Source organism: Littorina saxatilis, linkage group LG13 (assembly GCF_037325665.1).
Source record: "Littorina saxatilis isolate snail1 linkage group LG13, US_GU_Lsax_2.0, whole genome shotgun sequence".
NCBI classification, from domain to species: Eukaryota; Metazoa; Mollusca; class Gastropoda; order Littorinimorpha; family Littorinidae; genus Littorina; species Littorina saxatilis.
Genome location: NC_090257.1, coordinates 14,486,940 through 14,509,941, shown reverse-complemented (window position 1 = coordinate 14,509,941; position 23,002 = coordinate 14,486,940). Strand labels below are relative to the sequence as shown.

At 40.6% G+C, this 23,002-nt stretch overlaps 1 protein-coding gene across 9 annotated transcripts in view; it reads left to right on the top strand.

The window, feature by feature from the left end:
* The window catches only part of LOC138983687 (run domain Beclin-1-interacting and cysteine-rich domain-containing protein-like), a 220,106-nt gene that overhangs the window by 175,921 nt on the left and 21,183 nt on the right, over window positions 1–23,002 (top strand). For 8 of the 9 annotated variants that reach the window (XM_070356975.1, XM_070356968.1, XM_070356972.1 and 5 more), the window contains 3 exons: window positions 13,784–14,084; window positions 17,705–17,783; window positions 22,395–22,469. In XM_070356975.1, coding sequence (XP_070213076.1) covers window positions 13,784–14,084; window positions 17,705–17,783; window positions 22,395–22,469 — 455 coding nt within the window. Of the gene's footprint in view, window positions 1–5,092; window positions 5,293–13,783; window positions 14,085–17,704; window positions 17,784–22,394; window positions 22,470–23,002 lie in introns of those variants that run through there. The other variant, XM_070356974.1, reaches the window with a different exon arrangement.

Below are 23,002 nucleotides of genomic sequence, written 5' to 3'. Positions count from 1 at the left end.
TATAAGACTGTTTTTGTCGCGTAAAACAAAAACCAGCAACCCAAAATACAAAAAGTGACTATCATTTGTCATTGTTTATTCATTTCTTTCATAAAATAACATCCGAACAAAATAAAACATTCAAATAAAAAAAACCATAGTGCACTGGCCTACCTGCCCTTAAAGATATAGTGTCCACGCCGCCATTTTGGAGAGTTTTTTGTCGAATTCGGCCGATTTGAAGAATTTGGGGAATCTAGTGTACCTTAATTAAGACGCACCTGGCCCGGTTTGCTCAATAAAGCACCACAAGTATGCTAAATAATTAATTCAAAATGAGTAAACTGGCGACTGCTCTCCACCATTTGAAGATTAAAATTGGCCGTCATAGACTGGTTTTCGTCGTGAGCGTGCCGTTTTCATGACGACTCAAAACAATGGCGGATGGGATGGCCGCTTAGTGAGAACAAGCCCACACGTTTCTGTAAGAAATCGACACAAGGTGGTTCAGAAAGCAGCAGAGTGACTGGGAACGACACAGAATCACGAGAAAGCCATGCTCGACTCACAAAATGCAAAGTTATCAACAGCAAGCAGTCGGAAAGTTGGATTCAACTGCATGAGTGTTACCGTCGTGTGCACTGACTACCCACGATGCGGCTCTCTCCTGCTGCCCGGATTTGTAAGTAAAGCAAGTATTGTCGTGTAGAGTTTGGACAGACCTAGACAAATGTTGCTGCCGTTTTGTCTGTGTGTCTGCTGGTGTGTTGTGCGAATGAAGCATCCATCAAGTGAGCGCACGAACGTGTATTGTGCAGGGCCGATTGTGTCCAGTTTTGGTTTGAACACTGACACGCCACGGTGTGTGTGTGTGTGTGTGTCTGTGCACTGCACAGGATCTTGTATCAAAGTGCCGGTTGATCATTATTTACTCCTTCATCCCAACAGTCTCCTTACAACTACATACAACGCATTCGCTAGTGAATAGTAGTAGCCTAGTAAGGGTGTACATGCAGGAGTAAATAATGATCAACTGGCGGTTGGTGCACTGTATAGGAGACAGAGACTGACAGACAGACAGAGTAGGTAATCCCCCAAAAATTGTATTGAGATGGAAAAAGTAGGGTCAGTCAGCACAGTCTTTGGATGTAGTGCAACAGAAAATGTTATTTATAACTGACATTTTATATTGTCAGCGGTATGAGTTTTTCTGTGCCTAACGTTTTTAATGTTGTGATTTTGTAGGAAGAACTATGATTGAAGCTTATTGTAAAGCTTTGTGAAATGGTAACTTTTTAACGAAGAACACATTCTTCCTCGGACGGTGTTCATTGAAACAAACACTAAATGCGGCAGAATCTCATTCATCCTTTCTTTTTTAACTGCCATTTTTAAGTGTCGCTGTGCATGTTGAAAGCTTCATGTTCAGAACTGATGTTGCTGTAGAACTGTATGTAGGCTAATTGGCCAGCCTTTGGTTTACACTTAGTGGTTTATATGTTGCTATAATTACTAAAACCATGTTTTTTCATTTTCAGGGAAAAAGCACCCGGACATCAAACATTCTTGCAATGTGTGGCAATAATGGTTTAAAATATTTCGGACAAAAAGATCATCAAGTTGAGTTTAAATGTTCATAATTCTGATGTAAGTCAAGCTTATCTTTTATCTTGAGTGTCACGTTTCACTATATCACTTAAGGTGATTATGAAACGGTTAGTTACTTCTACACTAACCACACCACGATCCACTCTCGCAGTCATACAATTTAATGGAAACAACAAAAGTATAAGTTTCAGACGCCTGTTTATGTAATAACTCGCCACCTCCCTCGAGACTTCACTCCCAAAATGTTCTTTTACGTTCAAAACGTAAAACCAATGGTCACTGACAAAATGCCAGTTAGAATATAGAAAATTATAGTAACATGCTGATCCCGTGTAAAGCTAGGGAAATATAGCTGATCTGCCCAAAAGTGCTAGTTAATGCAGGTGTCACACACCCCACGTTGTCACTACTCGAATATAATCACAAATAGAAAAGATGACAACGGTGGTCAACAGGGTGCAAAGACATGGTGCACTTAGCTTTGTTTTGCCACTGGGTGGACGGCCTGTAATTTGTTCATAGTCTCCACAACTGCTCCGTAGAATGTAGTGCCGGCTGGCGTTGTTACGAAGCAGGGAAAAGTGGAGACATCAGGCGCCGCACCCAGTCGCTGGTTAGCTGGTTAGCCGGTTTGCTGGTTAGCCGGTTAGCTGGTTACATCAGATGATCCCGGCTTGGCCCCCATGTGTCACGTTTCACTATATCACTTAAGGTGATTATGAAACGGTTAGTTACTTCTAACTAACTAACCACACCACGACCCACTCTCGCAGTCATACAATTAAATAGAAACAACAAAAGTATAATTTTCAGACGCCTGTTTATGTAATAACTCGCCACCTCCCTTGAGACTTCACTCTCAAAATGTTCTTTTACGTTCAAAATGTAAATACCAATGGTCACTGACAAAATGCCAGTTACTATAATTTTCTATGTTCTAACTGGCATTTTGTCAGTGACCATTGGTATTTACGTTTTGAACGTAAAAGAACATTTTGAGAGTGAAGTCTCGAGGGAGGTGGCGAGTTATTACATAAACAGGCGTCTGAAACTTATACTTTTGTTGTTTCTATTTAATTGTATGACTGCGAGAGTGGATCGTGGTGTGGTTAGTTAGTTAGAAGTAACTAACCGTTTCATAATCACCTTAAGTGATATAGTGAAACGTGACACATGCAAGCCGGGATTCGAACCCAGGACCTCTCGCATAGAAGTGAAATATCTAGTCGTGATGAAAACCATCATACTCTAAGGACGCAGGCACCGACCCTTCTCCTCTTGCCGCTGATTGTCAAGTGTCCAGTTAACATGTCTTCACACAGACAACCTTGACGAAAACACGTGACTAACCTTGTCACATATCAAGTTCAGCTATCGACAATTCTGCCTCGACAGCAGAAATCACCCCGTGAAATCCGTGCGGCACAATATCCGTGTTCTGCGCTGTCAGCAAAACTCTGCCTAGCCCAGACTCACGCACAGGCGCTTTCTATGTAATTGACCAAGAGAAGGCACCCCACCGAGTGACACTTTCTTGGTCCATGTCACTATCTCTGTCATGTCTGAAGGCTGCGCGACCGACAGAAAAGTTGTCAGGAACCGATTCCTTGAGTGTGGCCAATTGTTCCCCATTTCTGGTTCACTTGAACTGCAGGCAATTTTGTTGAGTGATTAAAAGTAATGGATTCTTTAAAAAAAGGTTTGAGGATAAGACACTGTCAAAGTTTTCAAACAGTATTTTTCTTCTTCATGTTTATAAAAAAAACTGCAGCACCTGTGTTCAATTTCTGAAGATGCATTATTACTACAGTGGCACCCCCCTTTTAAGACCTGAAACAATCTGAGAATATCGAGTCTAAAAAAGGAACGAGTCTTAAAATGGGGGTAATTTTACAGACGTTATGAACAGAAAATGTGAGAAAACAAGGTCTTAAAAAGAAGGGAGTTTTAAATTGGGGGGTCATAGAAGGGAGGTTCCACTGCATTAATCATGCCATGGAAATCATGATGATTTTACAGATAAATACAATGACAATTAAAAGCAATTTGCAGCCCAGTGTCTTATTATCTGATTATATTCTGTCTATTTTTATCATTGCGTCTTTGCTACAGAAATTCATGGTTACATTAATGGTTGACCAAAAGTCAATTATTATCAATAAACCAAACAACATGCGCACACAAAAACATACTCAATTGTCAAGAACAGTGTCTATTTTATTCCATGTAGATCTCAAATCCACAGGCACACATCCTCTCTGCACAGTTCAAAGGTGCTACACATGAAACTATTCTTGGAATTCGAGCACTTTTCAACACCTGTATATTTGTTCTGCACAAGTTTTACTAGACCTGTGAATTCAACGCATTAATCAATATATTTTCAGGACTCTTCCCCAGACTTTATTGCTCATGTCAGCTGTTTCCATGCACAAATAGTCACCCTGTATGTATCTTTCGCTTGATATGCAAGTGTCTAAACAGAAAGAAAAAACACTAAAAACCAAACACAAAAATTCATTCAGTAAGAGTGAATGTACACACATCCTAAAAAACACGAAATAAATAGTCATTCTGTCAGTCATTGATACTGATCCAAGCCATTGATGTGACGAAGAAAGGAGTAAGTTTTTTTTAGAAAGCTAAAATCTTTCAGAGGGAAATGGTGTTATCAAACACTGGTCGTTTCACATGCTCCCTGTAAATCACTGAAAGCAGACCTCTTCAACTTCAGAAGACCCTCCCTCGTCTTCTTTTTGAGGGGCTATCCAGAGATACTCCAGTGCCGAGAGTATAAAATAAATAAATATAGCTGTCTGTCAGCATTCTCTAGAATGAAAATGTCTCTACAAGGTGCAGAACTGTGCACATAATAAAAAAAACCACACACACACACACAACATATATATGTTCAAACACTGATCCAAATGTTGGGGGTGGGCGTTTAATAGGTACTAACCGCGCTTACAAGGTAGATTACAGTACATTAAAAAAGCAAAAAACAATATACATTATTTGTATTTTTGACCAAATTATCACATTTTACACAGATTGAGACAGTCAGTGTTCCTCAAGGTGAACAAGGACTGTCAAGGTGTGTGTAAAATGTCATATTTTGGTCAAAAATACAAATAACTTTTATGTATCGATTGGTTCTGGTTAGAATTCCTTTTAATTGTTTTTTTAATGTACAAATATGCACTATTTTGTAGTCTCAGCTGGCCGCCTAAAATGGAATGTAACAGAGCATGTGTAAACCAACCCACACAGAAACGCACTTTGTTTAACACCACAATGCACTCTAATACAGGCAACAAGGAAGAAAGTCAGTGTACTGGCCAGTTGGATCTATAATGTCATTCCTATGACCCATACACAGCAACTGCACATGGCAACTCTTACACCTTCACCCGAATAGCCAATATCTTTCCTCAATATAACTCTAGTCTGAATGATGCGTATGATATCGTTTGGCTTTATTGATCTTTCCCTCTTCTTCTTCCAGGACCAGGGCATCTTCAATCTCTTCTTTGTGTGTGGGCCAGTAGGAGCCTGCTGTCATCAAGCACCAGTGCCTTGAAGTCCTGGAGCATAAACAGAAAATCACCCATCAGTGAAGACACTTAATTCAAACTTCGAAAAGGGTTGAAAAAATGAACCAAATGCAAGAAAAAGTGCGAAAATAAAGAGTTACAGAAGAGTGTTTGTAATCTATTCATCTATGTAATGGAGTGCAAGTGTGAGTAAAAGGTGGGGGTGGGTGGGAGAGGGGGTATGGGATATACCTGTGGGCATTGGCTTTCCAGATTTTTAGCATTCTGACAAGTGTGAAAATGTGTTCTAGTGCTCCTGACGAGCAAAAGTGTCAGTTACACAGCTTTAGCTACTTGGAATGAATGCCCAGTTTACCATTGCATTATACAATGAAACCCTAACTTTACCCCCCCCCCCCCCCCCTTTTAAAAAACCCCACAACATTTGTCTTAAAAGACACTACTTTTTCAGATTCCTGTTTATAACCTCTATTCTAAGACATTCTGCTTTTCTTTGATTGAGTTTGCTGTATATACATGTATATCTTAAAAGAAGGGCTCCACTGTATCTCTAATTTTTGAGTCACTTGAGAAAAAGTGACTATGTAATCGGTCAGTGTTAGTCTGTCCGGCCGGCCGGCCGTCCATAGACACCACCTTAACGTTGGACTTTTCTCGGAAACTATCAAAGCGATCGGGCTCATATTTTGTTTAGTCGTGACCTCCAATGACCTCTACACTTTAACGATGGTTTCGTTGACCTTTGACCTTTTTCAAGGTCACAGGTCAGCGTCAAAGGAAAAATTAGACATTTTATATCTTTCTCGGAAACTATCAAAGCGATCGGGCTCATATTTTGTTTAGTCGTGACCTCCAATGACCTCTACACTTTAACGATGGTTTCGTTGACCTTTGACCTTTTTCAAGGTCACAGGTCAGCGTCAAAGGAAAAATTAGACATTTTATATCTTTGACAAAGTTCATCGGATGTGATTGAAACTTTGTAGGATTATTCTTTACATCAAAGTATTTACATCTGTAGCCTTTTACGAACGTTATCAGAAAAACAAGGGAGATAACTAGCCTTTTCTGTTCGGCAACACACAACTTAACGTTGGGCTTTTCTCGGAAACTATAAAAGTGACCGGGCTCAAATTTTATGTGAACGTGACTCATTGTGTTGTGAATAGCAATTTCTTCCTGTCCATCTGATGCCTCATATAATATTCAGAACTGCGAAAGTGACTCGATCGAGCGTTTGCTCTTCTTGTGTTCTCTACAAGAGGTATTGTAGCAGCATCTGTCAAGTGCTAAACCGCAAAAAGGTCAATTTGATATAATTATTCAATACTGATGTTTCAAGTTAAGCAGAACTGCTGTTTGAAATGTGGTTGGAAAATGTGCTGCAGGGATTGTTTTGTTTAAAAAAAATTTTGAACAGGAAGGCAGACATCTATTTGAACTGCAAAGCACACACAATTCAAAAACCTACACATCATTATTATGACTTCCTACATAACAGCATGATCATGGAATCTGTTAGCCAATGTGTCAGATCATAAAGATCATTATGGAGGCAGAAATGATCCCCCCAATCTGTAAAATATCCTTCTTTACTAACAGCATACAGGTGTAGCTAAAACAGAATTCATATAAATACAGTGGAACCCCCTTTTACGATCTCCCAAAATCTGATAAAATCAGGTATTAAAAAGCAGGAAGTCTTAAAATGAAGGTGAATTTGCATAGGTTATGACCAGAAAATCTGAAAAGCAAGGTCTAAATATAGGGGAGATCTTGAACTGTAAAGGTTTTTAAAAGGGGGGTTTCACGGTACAGCACCCCAATTGTGAGGACTGTTCATTTATTTCCCTTTATGAGACACTAAAAGGTTGTGGGTACTGAAATTTAACTGCACAAAATATCTTGACAAAATCAGGATGCTGAAGCTTAATTTTCATTCTTTTAACATATTTTTGGAAACCAGGAAATACACACATTCCCTAGAATGAAAAAAAAATGCACCGGTAATGTAATTTGTGACTGAGACCTAAAAATCTCACCGTTAGTCATTATTTAGTATACCCTGTAACAAAGTCTTTCACCTCACAAATCTTGCAGAATAAAAAGGTACTTACTCGAATAATTGAGTTTGGAGGAGGGGGGGGGGGGGGGGAAGCAGTGAGAGAAAGTACATGTACTTATAACTATAGTCCTGATTCACCTTCAAATTGTTTTTTGGGCCACAAAGACCACTAGTTTACCCCCCCCCCCCCCCCCCCCCCCAATTTTACTTTTTTTCTGCACACATTACATTCCTAAAACACACACACACCCACACATAACAAATACACAACACGCACTGATTTTCTTGACATTGTTCAGTTGGATGAATGTAATTTCTTCATTTTCTGTGATAGCACTCTATTGGAATTCACAAAATTACCCTTGGCTCTGACATCAGAAGTCTTTCTCTTTTAACTCCTGCACACAGAGAAAGTATTTATATTATAAGTATAACTAGTCCTCACTTACCTTCAAATTATTATTTGGATCAGCCTTCTTGCCCAGCAAACCAATTTCAGTTTGAGAAGACTTGGACCAGTCCTTGCCTCTGCATCAGCTCACACCTCTGCTAATTCTTCTCCCTATCCTGCCTCGATGTGCACTTTTCTCTTGCACGAGCAGCCTGGCCACTTGTTGTTTTGAACGTAAAACTTAGTTCCATAGCCTGAAAATAAAGACAAATGCTTAACAGGCATGAAAATTCTCCGTATTTTCCGTATTTTTGAAAAAAATAAACCGTATTTTGTTTTATTTTCAGTAGTTTTCCTTTTTTTTATTTTTTTTTATTAAATTTTTTTTTTTTTTTTTTTTTTTTTTTTTTTTTTTTTCCTAGTCATAGTTATAGTAAAATAGTTTTGGGGCCATGTTTGAATCCAATTTTAAGGCTCAGATAGCCCCAGATTGCACCAAATTGCACCCTTGAACAAAAAATTTTCCGGGGGGGCATGCCCCCGGACCCCCCTAGAAGTCTTGGCGCTTCGCGCCTGCGAAATTTGGCGCTATGCGCCTGCGAAACTTGGCGCTATGCGCCTTCGAATTTTGTTTTCAGTATTTTTTTTTTTTTCAGTTTTCATGCCTGCTTAAAAAGGATACACTATATATTAATCAATCTCCCTTACAGTTAATGAGTTATTTGTAGCAAACTTCAATCATAATCAGGAAAAGCTCACTTGAGTTTTGACAGCTGGCACACAACGTTCACACACACAACAATTGTACTCTTTTTTCACGTGTATAATACAAAAATACAAATATATATATCACAAGCATAATACACACACACACACACACAAAGTTATTTTAAGTTATATGACAATAAAGTTTATTCGTATTCGTATTCGTATTCACACACACACACACACACACACACACACACACACACACACACACACACACACACACACACATAATCACACTCATGCACACAGTGACACACACACACACACACAGTCACATGCATGCACACATTGACACACTCACACACACAGCCACACAGTGATACAAGTCATTCTCTCACACACACACACGTGTACACACACTACACACACACACACACAACAAATGCACAAGACACTGATTTCCTCGACATTGTTCAGAGGGATAAGTATAATTTCTTCTCTTTTGGGTATGCGCTTCAGTTGCTTCGAACTCTTGCACGTTTACTGTTCCCTGTGTTCGATCAGTGACATGAATGTAATTTGAAACAAATGCATAAGCTTATAGTTAAAAGCGCAACTTTAGAGACATATAATTATTTGAAATGATCACCAACAGGCAACACGTATGTCCAAGATAATCTAACTGAGTACTGCTTCTAAAGTACGAGCACTGATGATCTTCGTCAAGGCGAATCTTTTTGAGTGCTACAGGGCTTTTTGACTCGCATCGATCGATTCATTTGCAGTCCTGCTGAGAGCAACTTGTACACTGATACTGACTGTCCTATTGAAAGCTTTATTTCCTGTCAGACAACGTTAACTAAAGCTGGAACATGTAACACTTACATTGTCAGATTAAAATGATCGCAGGAAGACGCCATTGTTGACACTTTTGACAAGGGAAATCACCCAACCATTACAAGAGTGCTCTTTTCTTGGATTCTGTTACGACAATTAATTAGCTATCAAAACTGTTGAATTTGCAAAGTTAAGTTATTCCTCATGGATGGTAGCATTATTTGTAACCTAGAATATCTTACGGTGATGCTTTGAAAGCGATCTGACGACCTTTTTCGGTGGATACTATCCCTTTAAATGAACTGCCTCATTGAGAATTTGTCATTGGATGACACCATTGAATTATTTCGATAGTCCTTCAAACTTGCAAAGCTAAACATTGACATCTCTAATTGGGCATGTGTAGGTGATCTAATGTTTTTTGTATTCACCTGAGTAATCAGTCAGTCTTAGTAATGAGTAGTGACCGTCCGTATGGGCGTGGCCGGCCATCCATCCTTGAACAAAAAACTAAACGTTCAGGTTATCTCAGATGTTCATGAAGCTACGCAGGTTTGAAACTTTGCACACTTGAATATATCAATGATCTTCTGACATGACCCCAGTCTGGTTGAACTTCATCAAATGTCAAGGTCACAGCAGGATCATGTTTGATTCATAAAAACTTAACGTTGAGGTTTTTTCTGGTGTTTTTGAAGCTAAGAGGATCCAAATTTCACACACTTGTACTTGTAGGTTTTGATGATCTTCGGACAAGACATGAATTTGACATTAAATTTCAAGGTCTCAGCATAAAAATGATTGCTTGAGAAAATCACCACTGAACATTTTCACTGAGCTATCAGGAAAAGAAGTCTGGTACCTGACATCAAGCTATGATGTAATTGTTTGATTTCAGATTAATTACTTAGTGTCTGGGGTATTTAAGCCTTGGTAAGACTATATTAGTGATGACATCCTCTTATACAGCAGTCCCTCTCATGAACGGACACCCTTGGGCCATAGCAAAACTGTCCGTACATTGCAGGTGTCCGGTCACAGGAGGGGTGACCACACCACCCCCTCCCCCATACACTCACACAGAGACACACAAACAACAGGATTGAATCTATGCTAATCACTTCTTGTGGCTACTAAACAATAACAATAAACTCCTAATACTTCTTTAAACGTTCTGTAAAAATGATTTGTATGAAAAGTGTTGAAAAGAAAAGATAAAATAAATCCTCAAGGCAGTGAACACACTCACCATGCACTGACATACGAAAGCAGCCACACAAACACAGCACAGAGGAGCGTGTGCAGATGCTTTGAAAGAATAAGCTTGAAAACCAGTTTGAAGAAATAGCAGCAGATAGAGCTGCATGTCATAGTCATGTAATTTATTTTCTTCTTGTCTGGCTTTATTGACTGCATGCTGATCATGTGGCATGGCAGTGACTTTTCACTCTTCAGTCGGAAATACACAGTACATAACACAGCTCCCACTCTCCCTCACTAATGCCTACCCCAAGCCGTGACAACTGATGCTTGGAAATTGTGTGGAAGAGTACACCTCTCTATTTCTCTCCAATGCTCTTCCTGCTGACACCGGACACCCCACAGAGTTTAGCCAGCTACCCCTCCACCCCCCCCCCCCCTCCCTCTCTCTCACTCCCTCCAGCCATGTACTGTTTGGGGCTGTGGCCAGAGAGGCCAGCTGCACTGTTCGCTCAGAGCAAAACCAGTTGACTGTGTGGTAACTTTTGACAAGGCAAGGCAAGGCAAGTTTTTATTCCAATAAAACCCCGTGAGGGTACATGGAAAATTAAAAAACACAGTAAAAACACATTTCATTCAACACCAAATAAAAGGAACTAAAACAAAAAGAAATCAGACTATGTACAGAAAAGGGAGTTGAGGGGTGAGGGAGAGCAAAAACAATACAAGAAACAATTCAACAATAATAATAATAAATAATAATAATAATAATAATAATAATAATAATAATAAAACACTACAAGTGCAAAGTGATTACATACATTTCTTTACTATGGGAAATGGGGTGGAGGGGGGGGTGGAGGGTGAGTTAACATCAGGACAAAAATACTATTACAAACAACACAAAACAGATAACGGAGTATAAAGCTAAAAGAGAATTAAATTTTACTCGCTTCTCAAACAGTCCATGACAAGTGTCATGAACTTTGCGAGTTTTAGCAATAAACTCTTTTTTGTAGTGGAAAAAAGCTCTTTGAATTTAACTGAATTGGGGCGGGCATAATAATAGCACCGTAACAACTGTTTTCTATAATTGGTAAAAAAAGGACATACAAAAATATAATGGAACTCGTCCCCAAGGTCACCTGATGAACATTTGTGACAGATTCTGTCCTGTCTGGGAACACCAAGAGTCCTACCTTTTTGTATAGGCAATTTATGATTCAGTGTTCTAAATTTTAAAACAGCGTTTGCTAAATTAACCGGCAGGGTAGACAAGTACTTTTCAAACTCAAAATTCTCTTTATACATTCTATAATTATAATAAAACTCATTGTTATTTATTTCTGAATGCCAGGTTTGGACAAATTGGTCTTGTAGCCTATTTTTCATCAGTGCTTTGAAAGTATTAAAATAACCACCATCCGTTACATTATCGATAGTTTGATTGTGCCAAAAATCACTAAAGCCTAACTCATTTAGAACACCATGGACAGAAAGCAGAAATTTTGACTTGTATACACCAGATTCATACATTTTAAACAAAAAACGATATGTCACACAAGAAAGTTTGTCAGAATCATTAGAAAATGCAAGTTTGTACCAAAAATTCAGCATACGACATTTTGCTTGAATACTTACAGGGAACTGACCTAATTCACCCAAAACCATGTTTGTTGGTGTTGATTTGCCAACTTTCAAAATCATCTTAAAAAATCGTATCTGTAATTTGTTAGCTAAATCAGACATGTAAGGGCACCATACTTCAGAACCGTAAAGTACAATAGGGACCACAGTTTTTTCAAAGAGGTCAATTTGGACATCAAGAGGCAAAAACAGTTTTCTAGTTTTACGTAATAAAGCAAACATGGCCTTGGAGGCACGGTCATACAAATTCTTCTGTGCAACAGTAAATTTACCATTGTAGCTAAATTTAATACCCAGGTATTGAAAATCATACACAATATCAAGTTTCCGACCATTGAATGTAAATGTCGGAACTTTTCTTACTTTCCCTCTTGAGAAAATCATTACTTTTGTTTTAGTTACATTCAATTTCAAAAACCAATCTCTACAATATCTGTCCATAATATCTAGAGCGATCTGCAAGGATTCTGGCGATTCAGCAAAAATAACCGTATCGTCAGCATACAACAAAATGAACAACCCATACAAAACGTTAATATCACTATTGTCACAGTTTACATTTTCGGATTCACGTCCTAAGGTATTTAGAGCTGACTCCCGATCAAAATAATTCTTCAGATCGTTTAAATATACGGAAAAAAGCAGGGGAGACAAGTTCTCACCTTGTCTCACACCGGCAGAACAAGAAAAAAAGTCAGACAAAGCAAGACAACTGAAGGGTTCACAGATTAGGCAACCGACTCACTGGTCAAGGCTGAGGGGAAACAAGAGTATCTTGTCAATGAAAGAGGTTACACACAGACACACGATGCTGAGAACTGTGGCCGGTTTTTCACTCTCTTTCGCTCAGGACCTTCATCGACTGTACATGTGGTTTCTGTTGTTTACGTCCAACAGACAAGAATAAAGAGCACAGTGCAGTTTCATGTTGGCATCTTCGCATGTACTCCACTCCTGACCAAAACTACCCCCCCCCCCCCCCCCTCTCTCCTGATGGGTACACGTGCACTCAAGTTATCAGTGACTGTCATCACGCCATTGTGGCTGTGATCTTTGTACCAAGAGCCGGACTGCTCTGTTATCGACTTTGTTGTGGTGAACATTTGACGACGGTCTGTTCGTACATTGGAGGTATGACCTGCTGTTGGAACCGAAAATGAGTGTCCGCGTCCACGTTTTGCAGGTGTCCGTTTAAGGGGGGGCAAATATAGAAGGAAAACACTCCGTGCCGAGCAAATGAGTCCGTACATGTCAGGTGTCCGCTCACGCCGGGGGCCGTACATTGCAGGGACTGCTGTAATGTCATAGTGTCAGAAATGAGGTCACTTTAAGTGCCTGAGTACACATTTTGTGCTTTGACCAGACCAGCAACAAGGGAATCAACTTGGCTGCAACTGTGTCACACAAAAACAAAATAAAAGTAACCAAAAAAAAAGAATAACTGTGGTTCTTGTGTTTTTTCTCTTTTTTTTCAACACTTGGAGGATGTTGAGTATCAGGCTTGTGATTGTGGTGGGAAAGGGGGGTGAGGGGGGCAAGTTTGTATCTGTGAGATATTCTTGAGATAGAATAACCTAATGTATTGATACACTGGTCACATTAGGATTAAGTTTAGGTCAACAAGTAGAAAATCAATTTTCTCTGGAACATTAATTAATGAAGCTGAAAGGGGAAATGTTTTATTTATATTTATTTTATAATATATACCACAACAGGTGAGTCCTTTAAGCATTTTCTTTTGTTGTTATTATGTCTTATGATTGAATTATTCATTCTTTCTGTTTTTATGTACAGCTTTCGTGAGGCGTCTGCGCTATTGTGAGTACGTGGGCAAGTACTTTTGCCAGTGTTGCCATGGCAATGACACTGAGGTCATCCCAGGCCGGGTCATCATGCGATGGGACTTCACACGATATTATGTGTCTAACTTTGCACGAGATCTTCTGCGTAAGATTCGCCAGCAGCCACTTTTCCATGTGGATGCCATCAACCCTGCTTTGTACAAGAGGGTTCGAACCCTGGATTCTGTCAGGGACTTGAGACGACAGCTTGGTCACCTTAACACTTTGCTCAACATCTGTAAACGCAACGACAAGTTAGTAATGAATTTGAAGTAATACCTATTTTCTTTTCCTGAATTACAGCAGCACAATTTAATTTTGAGGTTTCTCGTGGCATAAGAAAGTCTTAAGCCATAGCTAATGTTCCATTAAGGCCACTTGTCACACAGAATGTTGACAGAAATTATGCTCAGCACGGGATTGTTTTACTAGGCTTACATGAAGAGCCCAATTGATGGCGAAATATCATGGTCTTGTTTGGGCGTTACATAAAAAAAGAACACAGCCAGAGGTACAAATTATTAGGTGTTCTGCCAAACCCATGACAAAAATATTACTCTTCTAGCCAGCGTTGGGGTTTTGTGCTAAAATTGTTTGTTATGGCATATCAACATTGCAGTTCCGGGGCAAACAAACAACATTTCTTTGCAAGTTTGTTTTTAAAAGTTGATGTGTATGGTTCAAAATCTCCCTACCTTCAAAGCAGACAACAAGGAAACATCTGTATTTTCTTCCAAGGGAGGATTCGTTTTTCACAAAGTTTTGTAAGACCAAAACATATTTCTGCAATTGCTGCCTTTTATTTTCATATTTCAATTTAGCTGCTTCGTAGCAATAAACTTCGATGCTTTTCTCAACACATCTGGTAAGTCAAAACGCACGCAGAACGCAGTGCTGGAAAATCACACTGATTGGAATAAGAAAAGATCTGGGATGACGAAACCTGAATTTAGGTCATATATACTGTTCAAAAAAAGAAACGCATAGTTGCTACTTGCCAAATTTGTTTTATTTTTCGAAAAAATTAACAGAAAATCCAATATTTAGATTATTTGTTTGAAATTTGGTATGGACACAGTTGAATGCACACACAGTTCATTTGCATCTTCAAATCAATCAGTCAATCAATACGATTGGGTGCCGAGGCTGTCAAGTCAGTAGGGGGTGTGACTGCCTTGAGCAGCAACAACTGCCCGGCACCTTCTGGGCATGGACTGGATCAGATGCCGGATATCTTGCTGTGGGATGGTGTCCCACTCCTCCTGAAGTGCCTGCAATAGATCGCGGTGATTTGCCGGCGCTTCTTCTCGCCTGCGCACACGTCTGTCCAATTCATCCCAGAGGTGTTCTATCGGGTTCATGTCTGGCGACATGGATGGCCAGGGAAGCACCTGGACATGGTGGTCGGTGAGGAACTGGGTGGTGAGTCGTGCTGTGTGCGGGCGAGCGTTGTCCTGCTGGAATATGGCATCCTGGTCAGCCAGAAGAGGAAGGGCGTGTGGGCGCAGAATTTCCTCCACGTATCGCTGGGCAGTTATGCGCCCTTGGACGTGCACCAGGGTGCTCCTTCCAGCGGTATTGATCGCCCCCCACACCATGACGCCTCCACCATCATAAACGGGTGCCTCATCCACACAGTTGGGCGCGTAACGTTCATTTACTCTCCGGTAGACCCTCCTCCGACCATCATGTCGCTGGAGCAGGAAGTAGGACTCGTCGCTGAACCACACGTGTCTCCAGTGATTCCGGACGGTCCAGCGAAGGTGCTGGTTGCCCCACTGCACTCGGTTCTGGCGATGGCGGCGGGTGAGGACAGCTCCTCTGTGAGGTCTGCGAGCTCTCAAACCAGCTTCATGCAGGCGGTTCCGCACGGTCTGGTCCGATAATCGGTGTGGCCCGGGGAGAGCCTGGACAGAAGATGAGGCCGACAGGAAACGATTCCGGAGGTGGCGGAGCCGTATGAAGCGGTCGTGAGCAGCAGTTGTCGCCCTTGGTCTTCCCGCTCGTGGCAAGTCAGCAACGGAGCCAGTGGCTTGAAACCTGACCCACAGTCTACTGATGGTGCTCTGGGACACGTGGAAGTGCCTGGCGATTGCACTTTGACTTTGGCCTGCTTGTAAACGACCCAATGCAATTTGGCGGTCTTCTCTGCTCAATCGGGCCATCTTTCGTCGCTGAATTGTCGTCTGATTTCTTTGTGGCGAACAATCCGCTTTTATGGGTTTTGGAAGACATGGTGAGAGCTCAATATTCCCCGAGTTTCACGAGATTACACTGAAGCATGACGAGTGGTCATGCCAAATGAGCAATTTTGACATTGTAGCCACTGATAACGCATGCGTCACGTGCAGAGCTCACTTGTGGCAATGGACGAAAGGTCGACGACCAGATAAACATTTTCTGCAGTTTGGTGGATATCCTTGTAGCCATATAACTAAATTAACCAAATATTACAAGCTATGCGTTTCTTTTTTTGAACAGTATATATACTTGTGCATTAAAGAAAGGAACATTTTGCATACCAATTCAGTCTCAGCCGTCCTGTAAAATTCTGTCTGCTATGAAAGATTGCGTTGATAAATGGATCGCAGAGCACATACACAGACATCATGGCAAGATACACTTTCATCTGTAAGTATACAAATTTAAGACCCGTAATTATATTTTGCCTGTGATTCATTTTCAATCAAAGTAATCTGTTAAAAAGATGAACCAAGGGAGATCACACTAGTGTGCTTTCCAACTGCCTCAACTGAACTGCCCAGATCTATTTAGTCCAACCCTCACCACAGAAATACATCCCAGACTGCTGCCAAATGCAAAAGAATTCTTTTTGCGAAATTTGTTTCGTGGTGTTCCTCATAATAATTTTATTAAGGAGATTTCTATAGCACATAACTAAAAGCACTATGCGCTTGATATCTTTTTTGTCTTGAGAAAAAAGCGTCGAAGAAGACTAGTGCCTTTCCATGATGTAGTTTACTGTGGAAATATGAAATTAAGCTTCACAGAGAATTGAATTTGACACTTCCATGCAAATGTGAAAAGCGTGTGATTAAGAAGATGTACCGTACTTTCCGTACTGTAAGGCGCAACTTTTTTGCTCAACTTGAACCCCTGCGCCCTATTGACTGGTATCGCCTTATGTATGGCTTAAGAAGAGTACATGATGTACCCACATCCCTATACAAAGAAACATAACACTCCCTCTCTTGTGATAATGCATGTTTCTGCTACTATATTACCCTGGCAGAGTTTCCTCTCAGATATCTAAGGAGACAGCCTCAAAGGTAAAAACTCGGTCATTGACCCCGGGTAAGAAGGTCAGTGTCTATAAACTGGGGCAGGAAGAGTTTCCTCTCAGGTAAAACTCACTCATTGACCCGGGTAAGAAGGTCTGGGGCAGGCAGCTGGTCTCAGCTGGCAAGTACGGGTCATTGACCGGAGGTCTCAATAAGGCGGCATCCAGCTATTACAGTGCACCTGCCTTTGATCTCACCGCACATCGAGAGCAAAAATATTTCCACTCTGTATTCTTCCTTTGATGTGGGGCCAATACACTGGAAGCGCCTAATGTATAGATTTGTCACAATTTTACCTTATATAACGAAGTGCCTTAGTCCTCGAAAATACGGTACACAGAAACACAGGACAGGGAAACTGTAAGACAGGGATAGGGAACCTGTAAGGGGGCATTGGGCAGGAATTTGGATTTTGCTATGGCGTTCTTTACCACGTGAAGCTTGCCTGGTTCAGCTGTTGGGTAATCGAGTGGTATCAGTATGACTGATCATGTTGTTGCCTGCTTGGTGCAGCCATGGGGTCATCGAGTGGTATATCAGTATGTGATCATGTTGTTGCCTGCTTGGTGCAGATGGCTGGAAGAGGTCAACAAGCTGCCCAGACACTGGACTGAAGATGACAACCTCTACTCCTTGGAGGATTTTGCTGGGGTATGACATGCATTATAGTCATGCTATTTGGTGTTGGATATTGTTGCTTCCCTTGCTGTCTCTGATTGAAGTTGTTTGTGGGAATAATAGCTGCAATAATTTTGACAATTTGATTATTTCTTTCAAAAGTTACAGTATCTTATGACAAACAGGTGGTTCAATTTTCAGAGAAAGGATTCCACAAGATAGACATTGGTTTATGTGTGTCTGTGTGTGTGTGTATGTGTGTTAGCAGCAATGCAGTATGTTTTAGCTGAAAAAAGTACAAGTTCTTGTCAGATTCTGTTGTTGCATCAGACTGAGTGCACTTCTTTTTTGTTGAACTTGTATTACTAATAAAGCTGAATTCAAGTAAGGCCACATAAAATCTAAGCTATATATATACACAGTGGGACCCCCCTTTTAACCCCTTCACTGCCCAGCTCGTACTAGGTACGTGGTCATTTTCGGTTTGTCATACGCCCATAAACATACTAGGTACGTGGTCATTTTCGGTTTGTCATACGCCCATAAACATACTAAGTACGTGGTCATTTTCGGTTTGGCATACGCCCATAAACATACTAGGTACGTGGTCATTTTCGGTTTGTCATACGCCCATAAACATACTAGGTACGTGGTCATTTTCGGTTTGTCATACGCCCATAAACATACTAGCTAGGCATTTACATCAGCGAAATTTCTGAAAACTAAATGGGAGGTAATATTGAAAACTGGTCCAACTCCTAAGCACAGTTCTTTCCCTTTGTCAGTTCGGATAAGTCAATACCACGTGGCGAAAACTTTCTGTGAAGTGTCGAACCGATCTATAGTATTAAATATGGCGTCCGAAAGTCGGACCTCACTCGTAGACCAGCTGTTTTCAAGCGATACAGTGTTCTGGAAGCTCTACAAGAAGTGATTATGGATTACCACACAGAAGAATACTTTTATGGGCTGTAATTTGAGAACCTGATGTTTGACACCAGTTTTAGCTGTGTTTTGTGTGGTTTTACATGCTGCAGTGTGTGTGTGTAAGTCCGGAAACTGTCATTTTTTGACAAAAATGGTCATATCAATTTTTACTATAACAATCACAAACAAAGTCCAATGATCATGTGATTACATAATACTGGGTATAAGCAAAACACATGCCAAAGATCTAAGAGATATCTCAACCTACCGAAGAAAGCATTTAATTTTGCCCTGGCGCACAGCAATACCAAAATGCTGTTATACTGTGGCAGTGAAGGGGTTAAGACCTTAAAAAATCTGAGAAAATCAGGTCTTAAAAAGGAGGGAGTCTTAAAATGGAGGTAAATTTACAGAGGTTATAAACAGAAGATCTAAAAAAAAACAAGGTCTTAAAAGGGAGGAAGTCTTAAATTGGGGGGTCTTAAAAGGGGGGGGGGTCCACTGTGAAACAAGTCTTGCACTTCGTAAAAGGCACAGTCCTTCCTGTAAAACAGTTAGGTATACAAGAGAGACATAGCAGCGGTGGGTGGTCGGCGGTGGTAGTGGGTCCATGCTGTCAGAATTCGGTCACACTAAAAGAGAGTCAAGCGCTGCACAGGGCTAATAAACGATTTTAGCACAGTCTTTGTCGTAAGGATTTCATAGCACATATTTGCACTTCCACCGAATCCACATGTGTACGCTATTTGCTGTATGCGAATCACGGCCACAGATTGAAACAAGTCGCGTAAGGTTAAAATACAACATTTAGTCAAGCTCAGTCGAACTCACAGAATGAAACTGAACGCATTGCATTTTTTCCGCAAGACCGTACACTCGTAGCATCGTCTGTCCACCGCTCGTGGCAAAGGCAGTGAAATCAACAATCCAGAAAAGCGCGGTAGCGGTTGCGGTGAGGAGGATAGCACGCTTTTCTATATCTCTATTCTTTTTAACTCTCTGAACGTGTTTTTAATCCAAACATATCATATCTATATGTTTTTGGAATCAGGAACGGACAAGGAATAAGATGAAATTGTTTTTAAATCGATTTCGGAAATTTAATTTTAATCATAATTTTTATATTTTTAATTTTCAGAGCTTGTTTTTAATCCGAATATAACATATTTATATGTTTTTGGAATCAGAAAATTATGAAGAATACGATAAACGTAATTTTGGATCGTTTTATAAAAAAATACTTTTAATTACAATTTTTAGATTTTTAATGACCAAAGTCATCAATTAATTTTTAAGCCCCCAAGCTGAAATGCAATACCAAAGTCCGGCCTTCGTCGAAGATTGCTTGGCCAAAATTTCAATCAATTTGATTACAAAATGAGGGTGTGACAGTGCCGCCTCAACTTTTACAAAATGCCGGATATGACGTCATCAAAGACATTTATCGAAAAAAAAAAATTCTGGGGATATCATACCCAGGAACTCTCATGAAAAATTTCATAAAGATCGGTCCAGTAGTTTACTCTGAATCGCTCTACACACACACACACACACACACACACACACACATACACCACGACCCTCGTCTCGATTCCCCCCTCTATGTTAAAACATTTAGTCAAAACTTGACTAAAATTAATGTAAAAAGCTACCACAGCAGAGAGTTCGTTGTTAAAATGTCCTTGCTATTTTTAGCACTATATACAGGCAAAACTCGGCCGCCCATTGAAAACTTCGTTGTGAAAACTGCTAGTTGAACAAATGCTGTGATCTAGGCAAAGAGGTTTGTGCGTTTATATATACACTAGATGATTACCCGCTTCACCGGGTACCGGTTTCGCCGGGAAGAAGTAGAGCCGAATACCAGGCTGCGCCTGGGACCCGGCAAACGCCGGCTTTGCCGGCGCACGAAGGAAAGGAGATAAACGCGCAAAACACTGGAGACCTTCTAAAAATAGTAACGTGCAGTGACCTTCTAAAAATAGTAACGTAGTAACGGGAATATGGATTGACGCCACACGGAGGAAGGGAGATAATCGCGGCTGAAAACACTGGAGAAGATAAGGAAGAGTTACTGGTAGTGGATCCAGACCAAAAAAACCAAAATCGGTTCAACGCGCACAGCGCTGCGCGCTGAGAGCACGTGTTGAAATATCTCATCGATGAGGTTGTGTCCGGGGTGTAGCTGAATACGGTGTCCAAATTTGAAAAAGATCCACCGAGAACTTTGGCCGTGCATCGCGAACAGACAGACACTAGTCGTATATATATATATAGATTACTTTCATTTTGCTTGTGTCCTTAATTGATCTGAGCTACTTAAAGAGCTGTCAACGTGTCAGCTAGTGACTGTAGGGCAATTTGAATCATTAACCCTTTTCTGCTGTGACACAGCAAGCTACCACAGAGCTATGTTTTGACAGATAATGTTAAAACTCGGTTGCGGTAATACGATTCTTTGTCGAGTTTACGCCATTGTAAACATTTGCCAGGGTAAATTTGCTGGTTTCTACATACAGGCAAATCCAGCTAACTCACAAACGGTTAAGTCAAAAATTCGCTTAGCACACAAAGAAATTCTGGTCCGGAATTATCCCTTCTTTATCTATGTGTACAAAGTACCCTGAGCTCGAAATGGGATTTCTCTTTCGTAAGTCGAAAGACGGATAGCACACAACAGAAAGTCAGTCCCAAAGACAAAATTTACTCTATATTTACTACAGCAACTCGAAACACGAAACTTGGCGTCTCACACTAGCGCATTGTGTAACCTTATTCCCTTCTTCTCTACACGGACGCCACACCGACTGGTCAGTCGGCACGCAATAAAGTATGAAGTGAAGTTAGGAGGGGGCGAGGAGTAAGGAGAGGCGAGTGGTACTCACAGTGTGTGTTTGTGTGTGTTCACGGGTGAACCACGTGGTTACTATACGGAAGAAGAAGAATTCAAATTGTGGGTTGCCTCTCATTCAGTCTTTGTTCAGTCTTGTGTGCTCTGTGTGTGCGGCCAGATCAAAGGCATTGGGTGGCCTTGTTTACAGACACGACCTTCTTCCCAGGGGTCAATGACCCAGTTTTTGCCATGAGAGGTGGTTCCCCTGTCATATCTGAGAGAGGAAACACTTCCTGCATGGGGGTCAGTGACCGGTCAGTGACCGAGTTTAACAGAGTGGAAATCTGTGTGTGGGCCAGATCAAAGGCAGGGCAGTACCTAGTAGCTGAAACATGCATTATCACAAGTTGTTTGACTGATACTCAAGCGGTCTCTTTGATTTTTTTCGTAGTTCACGGTACTATGACCAAGTCGAAATTTCGGATAGGACACAATAACAATTCGGTCCCTTCAATTTCGTCTTATCCGGATTTGCCTGTATAGTTAAGATCTTTATAATTCGCAAGTTCAGATAAATGTACATTGCAAATGTATTTATGAAACTAAAAAAGCAACTTGACCAGTTAATTTGCTTAAAGGCAATAGCCCTGTGCAGCGATTGGTTCTTTCACCACCACCGATCTGTTATGTTTCGCTACTATCTCAGATCTTCCCAGGCGATGTTTTGTATGTGTCCGAGTAGAGTAAAGCCCAAGCAATTGCAACAAATAAAAGCCACAAGCCACAATGTTGACATACATTTCAGTGTTTGTGGAAAGTGTGCTATGAAATGTGATGAGCGTGACACAGAGGATAACTTTATTGTTGCTGCACATCTGTTACAGGTGCGGAGTGGTGAGATGCCTGCAGTGTTGAAGAACATTGTGGCAGAAGCTGTGAGACATGTGGACTCTTGCACTGTGAGTGTCAGTCACTGATACAACCACCGATCTGTTAAGGGGGCACTGCTTACCTAGAGGCACACGTCATTTTCACTTAAATTCTTTTTTAAATAAGTATCAATGGATTCATGTCAAATTTGGACATCATCATCAGAAAACATTAAACTGTTCAGAAATGAATTTGTTAGCCTTCACCGTGGATTGAATTTATGAGAAAGAAAAAATATAATATACACTGAGCACAAAAAGTTAAGGATATTTTTTCAGTGGTATAGCCCGAATCTTAAACGGCAGTTTTTGGTCAGAAATACACGTGTATTTGAAGATCAGTCTTTCTTCTGCTCAAAAATGTGTTTCTGGAATCTGAGCAATATTTGGGTATGACGTCAGAGGTCCGTGACCACGCCTACCCTCAAAAATGGCGGTTTTTTGACGGCATGATTCACTTTCAACCGTCAAAACGGTAACTTAAACTGAATGATATTTTACATTTTTTACACCAAAAAGTTTATTTGGTGTCCTACCTAACAAGTCATACACATTTCGTTCAA